General features: G+C 40.3%; 1 protein-coding gene across 1 annotated transcript in view; it reads right to left on the reverse strand.

Annotated features, from left to right (window-relative positions):
• Positions 1–6,269: 6,269 nt before the first annotated feature.
• The window catches only part of LOC100744250 (trichohyalin), a 61,123-nt gene continuing 54,073 nt past the window's right edge, over positions 6,270–13,319 (reverse strand). Inside the window, exons 16-24 of the mRNA XM_024367073.2 lie at positions 11,763–12,020; positions 11,448–11,635; positions 11,322–11,379; positions 8,876–9,845; positions 8,204–8,757; positions 7,964–8,124; positions 7,752–7,899; positions 7,493–7,674; positions 6,270–7,303 (exon numbers count right to left, since the gene is read on the reverse strand). Of these exons, the coding sequence (XP_024222841.1) occupies positions 7,225–7,303; positions 7,493–7,674; positions 7,752–7,899; positions 7,964–8,124; positions 8,204–8,757; positions 8,876–9,845; positions 11,322–11,379; positions 11,448–11,635; positions 11,763–12,020 (2,598 nt within the window). The 3' untranslated portion in view covers positions 6,270–7,224. The remainder of the gene's footprint in view (positions 7,304–7,492; positions 7,675–7,751; positions 7,900–7,963; positions 8,125–8,203; positions 8,758–8,875; positions 9,846–11,321; positions 11,380–11,447; positions 11,636–11,762; positions 12,021–13,319) is intronic.

Genomic DNA, 13,319 nt, shown 5'->3' on the forward strand with positions numbered 1-13,319 from the left:
GGTGCTTCGATCTTTGATATAATGTAGACGCCGGTTCGCATAGGCAAGTATACGCGAGTCCTTTGAAACCAGCTTACGAAAAGCTATACCGAAAAATGTCTTCAGTTTTTCATATCCTTCAGGAAAACCTTCGAATTCTCGTTCTTAATAGATATACTAATTGTAAATTGTTTGAACTTTGGTTAGATGGTTCGTGTAAAAGCGTTTTGAGGCATGAACATGTAGAATTTCCTTGCCTATGCTTTATCATTTTTTGGTCGCTTTACGTTATTCAGTGCCTTTATAGTGTTTTAGAATGTGCAAAAAACGACGTCTCGCACGCAGAACGAAGGCTAACGGGCCATGACACCTTTTTGAAGCGGTGTAACGAAGAAATTCAGACAGACGGGAACGCGCGCAAGAGATTTTTCATTCCACATTTTACACTGTTTTTTTTTTCTTTTTTCTTGCTTTTTACGACAAACGTGACTCGTTATATAATGGCACACAGCATGGCAGTTGCAACAATGTACTTCAATAAACGGTTTACTTTTTTTCTTCTTTTTTTTTTAAATAACTTATATTAGCTTACTCGATAAACTTATTCTAGCCTCGTCGTTTTTCTCTTATCCCAGGGCGATCCGTGTCGATCGAGGACTCCTATCACGTGCTCGAGAGAAACAAACGCAGAAAGAAATGGCACTACGAAAGGATCCCTCGATCCTTGTCGATCATCGGTTCGCTCGGTTAATTAAGCGTCGTATAGACTAGGCTTAACACGACTCGTCTCGTTCTCACCGGTGTTTCTCGCTCGTTTCACTCGTCTCTCATGTGTTTATTTCACACTCACGCATTATTATCGTTCTCTTAGGTATGTACACACGGTCGAAAATCGTATTGCGTGTTTTAATTAATGATCGACCTCGAACGTTAATCGGCGTTCGATACTCGATTCCCTTCACCGTTTCGCTGCATCGCCGTAGTTTTCTTTTTACTTCATTTTCGTTTCCCCTTTCCCTCTCATTTTACTTCTCGCATCCTCTCTGTCGCTGATATCAGCTGTTTTTCGCTTAACGATTAAACACGTAGAAATTGGAGAATAAAAAAAGGGGGCGGGAGGAGCGACGCCGTCGCAGCGTTGTTTCCCGTGAGATTCGCGGCCTGCATTTATTTTTCTGATAATTATTTTGCCAATTGCGCAACCCACTGGCAAGGAAATCGATCGAAATTTTTTTATCGGTGAAATTTTTAATAGATATATGGCCGCGATTCCAACGCGAGTCGATTACGCCGCAACGACTTTCCTTACGCAATATTCACATAAAAACGTTTTTTCATCGTAGATATTAAACAGTCGAGTCGAAAAATAATATCGAGACGGCCTCGTTCACGTGCTCACACGATACTCGCTCTCCTCGCGTTGCATTTTCGCTCGTGTTCCACGGAACAGTCTCAGCTTAGGATCACTCGAGTGCGGCACGAACGATTCAAGCTGCAGGGCTGGTAGGTAGCCCTGCTCGCTCAGATTCTTGTCCTATAGCAATTCCTCGCTGGGCAATCTGTCGATCCGTTACTTGGTTTCAAGAAACCCTTAAGTTTCTATTTCCTACTTTTAGAAACATAGATTTTAATGTAGTTAATTATGAGTTCTAAAGATTCGTATCGCCTAACGAGCTATCAAGTTGTATGATTTCGAAGTTTGGCCATCTTTCATTCAAGTAGAGTATACGTTTCTAAGAATAATCTAAAAGGAATTATTAAATTTGTCCTAGCGTTTCCAAATAAAGGGTTAGTTTCATCTTGTTACTGATTTCTCTTTCAAGTTCGAAGATGGGAGAAAGTAACGAAACTCGCTCTTCCTAGTATTCGTATTTGAAGCCGCATTTCGTTATACGTCGTTTTTAAAGAGATTTTAATAGCGTTAATCGTATTATTAGCGAGAATCCCGACGCACTGGTCGAGAAATTCGTCACATTCGTCAGTCGTTCTTTTTATATCTTTCGTTAAATACTCAATGTATCTCGGAGGACAGACTATTTTTAAATAGAACGTTGTAATATCGAAGCTTTTCGCCGCATTCGCCTGTTCATTTATTCGTTAAACAGTCTTAAAATTCAAGATAATTAATCAATTATTAAAGCGGGATTACATCCTACGGTTACAAACTTTTTTAAAATCTCTAATAAAGACGATACGATGATAAATGTCAAAGTGATTGTTTTATTACTGATTGAAGTGATTAGTTTAATATTTCGGACAATAAAGAGTGCCAGTAAGAAGATCTTTAAGATTTGAAAACTTGCTCTCAGGCCATCTCAATTCTCGAGCGATCGAAAGAAAGACTTCTTTTATTTGTTTGCTCACCAATACACACACATACAGACACGCATACACACACACATGCATACAAAACGCAGTCATTCCACGTTAACAATTGTGTCAATTAACGATAATATTAATTTTTTTTTTGCTTAGCTATATATATATATTATTATTATTATATATATATATAATATGTATAATGTAACACGATGATATAGGCTTGATATGACGGTGGCACACGTTTACTAACCTTTATTCCTTTTCTTCTCTCTTTTCCTGTCCTTCTCTCGACTCGATAATTCGGAGAACATAGATCAGAACCGAAGAACGAAAACCCTCTGAAATAATCTCGAGCTATCTTTATGTAAGAGCTTCGAATAAGAATATTTCGCGCTTAGAAAATTAGGATTCACAGAAACGAAGTAGATCAGGTAAGAAGTAAGTGTCTTTGATTATCATTATTGGTTGGCTTGGTCAGTTTCATCGTCGTTCGATTGTCTGGATTAAATTTCCCTTAGAATGTCTCAACAAATTTTACCAGAGAGTCTTCGCCATCGCTTATTTTTTAAAGAAATTTTAACGTTTACCTTTCATCATGTTCGTTGAATTGTTCCATTTCGATCGAATATACTTTAAAGAATTAAAAAACTACGATTCTGCCAGCGTCTAATGAGTAAGAGCGTCGACGATTTTAACGGACGCATAGGAAACGAATTAAGAGACTGCGTGCTCCATACGCTAGTCTTACGTTATTTAATAACGCTCGAGCCGAGAGGGAAAGTAGGATATTCCACCGACTGGATGCAAGTCGGTGACCAAAATTCCAACGCCGTTTTTCCGATTGCACAGGGCAGAGAAGCCGTTCGATGAGGTATTGCTGCGCGTTTAATTCTCGCTTATAATGTCGTTCTCGACGATTGTCTGCCCTGTTTACGATCCGATGCCCATCGATTCCAACGTGATCTAGCTTCTAGGTCAGTAGAATTCGCGCGAGTGTTAAGTCTTTCGAAAGGATGGTTCGTTTTGTTTGAAAGGTTCGCGTCAGAGATCGAACGGGAAAAAGGTGTGTCGTGTATTAGCAACGAGAAAGAGCGTTTTATCGACGAATCAAAGAGAGCATCTTTTTAAAGTATTAACGATAAAATTTTACACTTTCAACATGTCACTTAACTCTTCGTACGGCAGACACGACGATATATGTATACTTCATTTATATATAATATGTATACGCGGCGAGCGGACACTGGACGAAAAATGCGCCGTTCGTATTTTTAATCATTCATGAAATTTCCTTTCCCCTCGAAGCTCGAAACGACGAACTTCATCCATGTGATAGCTCGCAGATTTTTCGTTCAATTCGCAACACGATGGCCTGGGATGTTCGACTCGAAGAAAGAATCGCACGTTCGCAGCGAAACGTTTCACTTATCGTCCGTCTCTATCGGCTTGGTTAACGCATTAACGCTTTTTCTAGCGAAGATTTTACACGGTTTCGTTGGACGTGCTCTTGCTTCCTTTGCTGGTCGCGTGTTCCTTCGTTCCCGCGCGAAATCGCGGCCCGGTATACAATAATCATGCATCTGGCGTTAGCATTCGTAGGTTAGACTGTGTTAAATGCTCGACAAATTCGTTTAACGAGATATAACTATGTGTACACATAATACAGGTAACTCTAGACTAGCTGTATGCTTGGGAATGGGTACAGAACCAGCGGGGACCACAAGTGGGTGCGCTATTTTTTTTTTTTTTTGTCATCATGAGCAGGGCTATCGGAGAAACATCGACACACGACTATGTACAAACGACTCGTTTCTAGTTTCTCTGTCCTTTTTAGTGCCTCGGGTTTTATACTCCTTTCTTAGCTCTCCTGTTCAGTGCTGTACCAAATAAGTCGCTGAAAATTCTTACTCGCTGCATGCCGAGAAAAAATACTCTCTCGAGAACGGATCCTGCGAAATTGTGACGATCGCGACGATTATCATAACGCGTTACGTACACGGACGACGTACGCTCGCGTCCAACAACTTCGATCCATCGTTTTCTCGTCGAACGTAGTTTATGATAATCATCGGGGATCATCGAGTTGACTACCTGAATTCACGAAGGGCTTAGTGCCTCGACTTCGTTTCGGAAACAGTGACTTTAACCGGTGTCTCTTCGACACGCGTCCCTTCTTCAAAAAAAGGGCACGCCTCTGACCTCCTTCCTTCGTCTAGACAATCGTTGTAGCCCTACATGTGTCCTGGATGCGTTTTTCGACGACGCACGAAGAAAACGCTCGATGATTTCGTACCAATTGTATATTTGCTTTGGTTTCGTGGATGCGATCGAGCATTATTTTTGGAACTAGTAGTACAGAATGATAAATGGTAATAGTGGTTCATTTTAACAATTTTTCGATAGAAGATAGAGTCTGAAGTAAAATCGACGCGTTTCATTCGATCAACACACCGTTAGGCTTTCTATTTGAAGCTCGATTAGATATCGGTGCAACTTGCTTTCATATAGATTATTTTCAGAGAAAAATTTATTTTTAAAGGAGCGATAGTCATTTTTATTCGATGCTCCTTTTAACTGGTTTGAGAAGAAAAGAAAAGAAAATTAAATAATTAAGCCATAACGTTAGCTTAAACTGATGAACTTTCAAGAGTTGCAACAATATCTAAAAGACGTAGAAGACGAAACAGTGTAAAGAAGAATAAGTATAAACTGGAGGGATCCAGATTTTTGTAAAACAAATCGTAAACATACTTCACACGAAATTGCTATAAATGCTCTAAATTTCATCTATAGATATACGTATCTACTCGTGACTATTTACACGTGTAAAGATCTCATAACAATATTCAATAAATATCGTTCTATTGGTCGACGAACGAAGGCTTTCCAACAATTTCCATAAATATTTGCACGACTGTCAACATAAAATAGACGAATAAATGGGGCTGAGAAACTATATGGAAGTCGTTCATGCGTTAACAGTCCTCTAAACGCATTACCATAATCGTAGCTCGGTTAACATACCAATGACGCATTTATAATAATATTCTACAACTGTATACATACGTTCGTAGAGTAATTCACGATTAATATGTACATTACACCCTCTGTAACGATGCCATAAATTATCTATCACACGATACACACGTAGTCCAGTCGATGAAAGTTTTGATTCTACGAACCTAGAAGAAAATCTCTCGTTTAACTCGTGCTCGATTTTTCACGATCAATATTTTCTACAGGTTGTCTACAGCGTTGAAGATTCGGAACGATAGATCTACGAATCCTCCGATGGGAGAGAAAAGTGCGTTTTTTTCGTGCGTCCGAATTTTCTTTTACTTCGTTCTTCCTCTGTTTCTTTTTTCGTTTTTTAATCTTTGCATCGCAAGATCATCGAGCATGCACGAAACGTTCGTTTATTGTCATCTTGAAAGCTAATCAGCGCCACGACTCGAATTTCCCTTTCAGTCGCCCTCGTGTATTCCATTAAACCTCGAAACAATATCGGCCCATTCGCATACGTCATTGCTTCAATGGAAGTTCGCAGGTTATCGCTCGTACTGCGTATTTTATTTTCGTTCTTAACTATATCTTCGATCTAACTATATCTTCTGTTCCGTTCTTTTTTATTTCCTTTTGTTTTTTACTCGTTCGTTACTATCTTTTTATTTTCGGTTTCCTTCAACTAGAGTTCTAGCGCTCGTTATACAACGACGATCTTTGGACACCGTGACGTAAAATCCAAAAAAATAGAAAGGAGTAAAACTGTTCGTATGCTCGTTTTCTCTTTCGATCGATTGTTCTTTTCTGCGGCAGTGGGAAAATATTAATGACAGAAGGGGGTACGATGCTCGCAGAGTTGATCGACGAGTAACTTCCTATAGCATTAAATTCGTTCCTCCTAATTATTAACGGACAAGTATACGTCAAGTTTTTTAAATTAATATCGAAAGGGTGATTCTATTTTCCTTTACTGTCTGTCTTTTCTCTTTGATATTCAAATTATAGTCACCTGTCCAAAGGATGAAATACGTTCTGCTACCCTTACGTCGTGTTCACCTTCTCTAATATCATTTTATTTCTATATAGAGCAAAAATGATAAAAATCTAAGTCCGAACGAAACTCGACGTCGTAATTATAAAAAAATTAATGTCAACCAATAAACAAACTATAATAATATATTATTCGTATCAGAAACAGAGCATCCACGGATGATTCTGGGACATGCAATCAACTGATCTACTGAAAAACTACCTAAATACTATCGTAACAAGTGTAGCCGATCTTCCATTGACGCCCTGTTTCGTTTTATCGTTTAATGAGCAAACTCCTCTGAAAAAATCCGTTGAGCTTCGTAAAACAAAACTTCTGCACTTTGACGCATCGCTCGCTACATCGAAACGATACAAATTACGAACACGCGCGTTCTTTTTAGTGACGCTTCCGATCGATCGAACATGTTATTTCGTCGATCGATCTTGCCTTATATTCTGGAAAATCCAGGCAAAAGTGTAGCCACGTATAATTTAATTCGATAAAACTGATCGTGAGCTACCAGTGCCCCATTGAACGATCCTCCTTGGCCGATTCCTTGGAATTGTAGCAAGGGCAACGTGGACGATGGTACTGTGGATGAAAGTGATGGATGACGATAATGATGATTATGATGATCGTGATGATAATAAATGATGAATGATGAACGACACGGGGATGCTGTCTGTTGTATTGTCGCTGTCGATGTCGATGAGGTATCTTGGTTGCCTGTTTGCCGATTTTTTGCTTTTTCTCTAAGGCTCTAGAAATGCTCTAGATGGCTTCTACGGTTGCGTGTGTGTGTGCACGTGACAACATCGAAGAAACGAAGAAGATCGATAGCGTTTCCGCTTTCTACATTCGTTACGATTGTACGTGGCCTGGTCTACTTATCTGCTATCCTGTTGGTGGCTCTTGCCCGCCAGCTCTCGTTTGCTTCTCGATTCCAATTCCTTCGATGTCTTCTTTCTGCGGGGAAATAACGCGACAACTTCGTGGAGAATCCTTCTACAGTGTTCTTGGGTTAACGTTTCGGTAATTCTAACTACGGTAATTTAGGCACTCTTGTTTTCACTTCTATCGGCTACTATGACGATGAACTTGTGCTATCGTGTTTATCAAACTATGTGAAGTAACTAATAATAAAAAGAAACTCACGAATCAGCACAACTGTCGCCGTTCGTCGTAGCCGGTCTTGGGGAATTTGAATCACTGCGACGACCGTTCGATGTTTCTTCTTCGTCGTCGTCGGATGTTTCCAAAATCTTCGTGAGTAGTTGTAGCGTTCCCTCTGAACAAAATGGGCTAGATTCCACCGATAATTCGATGCTTTCTTCATCCTACAACACAAATTTTCATCCCTCGTTGAAAATACACCTCTTTTTATTCCAATCGGTCATCAAGAACTAGAAAGTACCTCTTTCTTCAACTTCTCCAATAATCTCTTCTTATCTGCTTTCAGTTGATCCGCTTGCTCGGATTGAGCAACAGTTTTTAGCCCTGAAAGTTCTAGCAGAGCCAAGTGTGCGTCTTTCTCGGAGACTGCTGCTTTCAGAGCTTCTCGTCTGTCGACAAAATAATTGTATAAAGACCGTTAATAAGAACACGTCGCTTTTCGAAATTGCTTACTTCATTTGACGAAGGTCTTCGAGTTGCATGGTTCTCTCTTCGGTAAAACTTCTAAGTTTCTTCTCGTATTTGTGCAGTTTCGAAAGAAGGGGTTGACAAGTAATGCACTTTAACGCTGAAGCGGATTGCATCGAGGCAATTCTTTGTTCCAGCTTAGCTATCTGGAAGAGAAAAACAACAAATTACGATCATGATTTATTTTTACAAAGCGCTTCACTCAAATGCCTTAGTCTTCTTTACCCTTTGAAGAGCTTCCTTCTTCATTTTCTCCTCGTTTTGTAATTTTCTTTCGCTGTCGCTTGTAATGACAACGCTTTCGCGAAGAGCTTCGCTGAGCTCCTCGATCCTGTTCCTTTTCTCCGTCAATTCTTTCGAAAATTGTCGTTCCTTGTCTTCCTTCTCCTTGATCACATTTACCAGTTCCTCAATTTGCTCCAAATCGATCCTTTCGCTGAAGGCTCTTTCGAGGGAGTCTACTTCATCCTCCAATTGTTGAATCCTCTCATCCCTCACTCTGATTTCTTCCTTTAGAACCCCGATATCGTCGTATTCACTTAGTTCTTTTTTCAGAGTAGCTACCTGTTTTTCGAGTTTCGTTATTTCTTCTTTATTTTCGACGATCTGCTGTTCGCATTCCTGAACCTTGTTATCCTTCTCAAATATGGCAAGCTCCATCTTCCTCATCTTTTGTTCCGTTTCAATCACCTCTGCGCATTGGATCGCTTGAGCGCAAGGAGGATCGTCTGGTTTCATAGTCGCCCCTTCCTCTTCATGGTCCTTTTGTGTTTCTTTTCCTGCAAATTGGAACTCGGTTAATAATTGACTGTGATTATTAAACCAGGATTGAGGACGTTCAGAAAAGACAAAGAACGAAGGATCAGGATTAATATTAGGATTTTGAAACAATCTTACCTCGATGGTTTTCTTCGACTTTCAACAGTTCCTTTTCCAAATAACCAACTCGACTTTGCAACTGATCGATTCTGCACTCACGATCTTGTAACTTTCTTTTCAACACATCCACGTTGTGCTTCCTCACGTACTCTTCTAACTGCGTGACCATCTCTTCCAATTCGATAACTCTTTCCTGATTGATTCTAGATTCTCTATTCTCGCCGTTCTTTTGAATCCACCTCTCCAATTCCTGAATTCGTCTATTCCCAGCGGTCACTTGACAACGAAGATCATGCAGCTCTTTTACATCGGGATTCTGCTTCAGAAAGTCCTCGAACTCAGCCACAGTGTCCTCCAGTTCCTCTATTCTTCTCGATTTCCTCTCGATTACAACCTCTAGATCTCGTACGCTTTCGGTATCTGCGTGTTCCCTGAGGAAATTCTCCAGGGACTCCATTTCTTGCTCCAACTCAACGATTCGTCGGTTCTTCGTTTCAATTTCTAATTTCCAGGTCTCGTCGTTATCTTGTACTTTAGGTTCGTTGTCTTTGCATTTTTTTGATTCCACCCTCGAACATTTGAGGGTTTTTATTTCGTCTTCCAGCTGCGATATGCGTTCGTTCTTCACCTCCATCTCCTTCCTCCAGGTCTCCTTCTCTTCCGTTAGTTCATCCGTCAATTTCAAGTTTTGGGTGCATTCGTTGTCACTGTTCTTCACGCTTTTACAGACTGCCAGTTGATCCTTCAGTTCGGCAATTTTTTGGTTCTTCAGTTCCAACTCCTTCTTCCAGCTCTCGTTATCCTCCAAACTAAAGTTCTTAGCGTCCTTCATCTTCTTCGAACAAGCAAATTGCTCCTTTAGCAATTTCTCCAGGGAGGATGCCTTCAGTTCTAGTTCCGATATTCGCCGGTCTTTCGTTTCCAGCTCCATTTTCTTAGATTCGTCGCGTTCCCTGGCGTTTTGGAGAGCGGTTCCAGAGGTTTCTGGCTGTTGTGTGCGTGCATCGGTGCGCGTGGACGTTGCGACAGGCGTTGTGGTGCGTGTGCGAAGGCAACGGGTGTGAACGTAAAGAAAAATTGAACGAAAAGGGTAGGTGAACGGTCGTAGGGGAGTTGGGGAAAAACACGGTGATTTTTAACCCGTGTATATCGAAATGTTTCGTACTGCACGACGTAAGGGTGCGTCTCCGAATGGCTGCGAACGTGCCATTTGACTTCCTCTCTCTCTCTCTCTCGTTTTCTCTAGTGATCTCTCTCGTTCTTTTTCTCCTCTCTCGGTTTTTTCTTATTTTTTTTCCTTTTTTTCTATCTCGTCGCTTTCGTCGAAGCCATCGTCTCTCATGGCATGACGATGTGGAAAGTCAGCCTCTGAAAGATCTCTCCTCTGTTTCTTTTAATTTCTCTGCTCGCCGTTCTCTGCCTCGGCCTTACACCATTCACATGCTTTCTTTTTATGTATATATTTATATTTATATATCTACATACGTATATCTCTGTCGTGTACGTGTATATACACATGTACAGTACATGCGTTTGTCCATTCTCCAGCGTGATATGTATATACATATATTCATGTTACATATATATGTACATACACGATCGCATCGTTAATAATTAATTAACATTAATCGCTCGCTCTCTCATCACCTTTACATTAATATTTATATTTATATATATATATCTATATTTATTGTTATTATCGTCAATATCTTCCCGCTATCAATTATTAAATATGTTAACAATGGTCGCAGCGTTACGTAAAATAATTATATATCTTGACAAGTGTGTTTGTCAATGGCGAATCAGTACGATCTCCTTTCGTTCGATTAGTTTCGTATAATAAGTTCGTGTACTTGTAAAGTTCGCTTAATATGCAAATTGTACTAAAAAGAACGGAGAAGGCGTCCCCAACGAAAATCGACCTTAGAACAAGCTTTTTAGGAATCCGGTGGGACCCGCCTGTATTTTTTATATATTTTTGTCAGTTTTATTTTGTCCCGTGATTTCCGTGTTCGGTTTCGAGAGATTTTTTTTTTGTTTTTTTTTTTCAATTCGTCATTCGGAAACGCAAGTTCGTTTCGCACGAAAACAGATCGAAGTGTATGGACACGGGCCACAATATGTAAACAATAATGGACGATCAAATACAGAGAAAAAACAACCAGGACGATCAAGCAAGCAAACACACAGATCGTAACGTGTACGTGCCGTGTCCAGGGTCAGCGTGAAAATTTAAAAAGGACAACTGATTAGTCATAATCCCATCGATATTAATTTTTAAATGCGATTGGAACAGCGCAAAGAAACTGCGTTAGTAGAAAATCTATAGAGATCATTCTTTGCGCGGTTAAAAGTAATTTCTAATAATTCAAAACTAATTAAGTAAGATTAATATGGTTCTATAGTTAAAATATACGATTTTTTTTAATATAAGAAATGGAGAAAGATAAATTTGCTTACTGACCTCTTGTTGCTGTGCAGTTGCGGCTTGTTTCAACTTGGCTTGTGCGGCTTTGAGTGCACTGCGAACAAAATTGTATCGTTAGTGACATACTGTACGAGCATTTGAATTTTTATGCCTGATACTGACTCTTGAAGTTCTCTGATTTGTCTCTCCTTGGCATTCTGCTCTTCCTGAGTCATCTGCATCAGGTGCAGTAACCTTTCCGTCTCGGCTGAGCTTCTGGTCGACTCTTCTTTCGCCTTTTCCAGCTCCTTCTCGGAATTTTCGAGAGCCTTCTGCATTTCCGCCAACCTCTTGTCCGGCGACCCACCGCTCTATACAAAGAAGAAAGTGAACTTGAAAAAATTAGCAAGCGATATCGATCTTCTTTTTTGGAATCTATTTATCGCGCGAGAACAAGACCGGATGTAATTTCAATAAACAACTGATCTATCAAGTTACTCTTTGTAACTGCTGCTCCAACTGATCCATCTTCGCTTTCCGTTTCTTTAGGTCCTGGTCGAGACCTTGGAGCGTCCTCTCCTTCTCCTCTATCGTTCTAGCTTTCTGATCTACGGACTTCGCTCGTTCTTCCATCTGCTTTCTCTGTTCTTCCACTTGGCGTCTCTGCTCCTCCAATTGTCTTCTCTCTTGAGTAGTATCGATACCAGCCTTCGCGGCGCCAGCTTGGAGTTTCTTGTTCGCCTCGTGCAAGTCCACCTGCGTCGAAACAAACGTTGTAAACTTTCGTTCTTCCCCGTTTACGAGACGCTACAGCTAGGCAAATGAAAGCCGTTTCGCTTATAGCCGCGACCATTACGTCTAAACGTGCACTCTGATTTCTTTCTATACTTTTCAGATGCGTTTATCTTTTGGTATGTTTGGTTGGTGTAAATTGATTTAATTTCGAATACGGTCATCATGGTCACGGCTTTCGTAAATGAGTGATGCATGGAAACGCAATTAAAAAACAAGTCAGACGCGCAGATGAGAAGAAATTCGCAATTCCTCGTATATCTAGTGACGTTCATAGCGAAGTATAATATGTACAGAATACTTATAAAAAACATATGCGTCGAGATAAAAAATGTCTCGAGGTGAACGTACGTACAAAACGTGCGGAACGCATTCTGTGTGCATTGCTCGTGATTCATTCTCCAGCCTGTACAAAATAATCGTGAATCGCAGACACAAGGCTTGATTCTCGTGGTCATTCGTCGCATCTTACAAAAACGAAGTAACCATTTTCTATCTCTGGCATCTCGAATACAGTGGCATGCTCCCAAAACGAAACAAAAATTAAGGAAACGAAAAAGTGATACTCGTAATAAGGTTGCTCATCGTTGCGATGTCGAACGCGCAACAAAATTACAGCAGTAACAGTAACCAGCCAAATGAATCGGCGAATGAGAGGATCGTTGTGATATTAACTGCAAGTTTCTGATCATTTAGAAAGAAGGAACAATTCCTTTTTTTCGTATCGCTTCGATCGTCTCGTCGCTGATGCTGGTGATAACAATAACAAACATAACGATAAAAATCGGCATAACGGAAAAGAAAGAGCAATGGGCGCGTATGGCTGTGCTTGAGAGTAATCGCAAATGGTTTTGGGGGAAACGGTTTCGTGGTGAAACGAGGGGTTTATAGAGGTAGGTTAAAAAAATTCGAGGAGAATGATAATGATGAAGGCGATGTTGCGCTTCGCTGTGAAGTGTGACGGACGCCCCGAGATATACATGTACGCAACATAAGATGAGAAAGATTGTGCGGGTGCATCGTGGTTTGGTTTTTTTCCGATTTCGTTTGTATACGTATATATATATCTTATATATATGTATATATATATACACGATATCGTTCGATCGTTATCGTTCTGTTACATATGCATAATATTTGATATATGATTTGACTTTTTTTTTGTTTGTTATTTGCGGCGTGTATATGAGCTGTGGGCGAGTTTCTGCTTCGTCGACGACGAAGGCAGAGGCTGCGGTTGAAATGAGAAGACATAGAGAGACG

Source organism: Bombus impatiens, unplaced genomic scaffold, assembly GCF_000188095.3.
Source record: "Bombus impatiens unplaced genomic scaffold, BIMP_2.2 scf_0264, whole genome shotgun sequence".
NCBI classification, from domain to species: domain Eukaryota; kingdom Metazoa; phylum Arthropoda; class Insecta; order Hymenoptera; family Apidae; genus Bombus; species Bombus impatiens.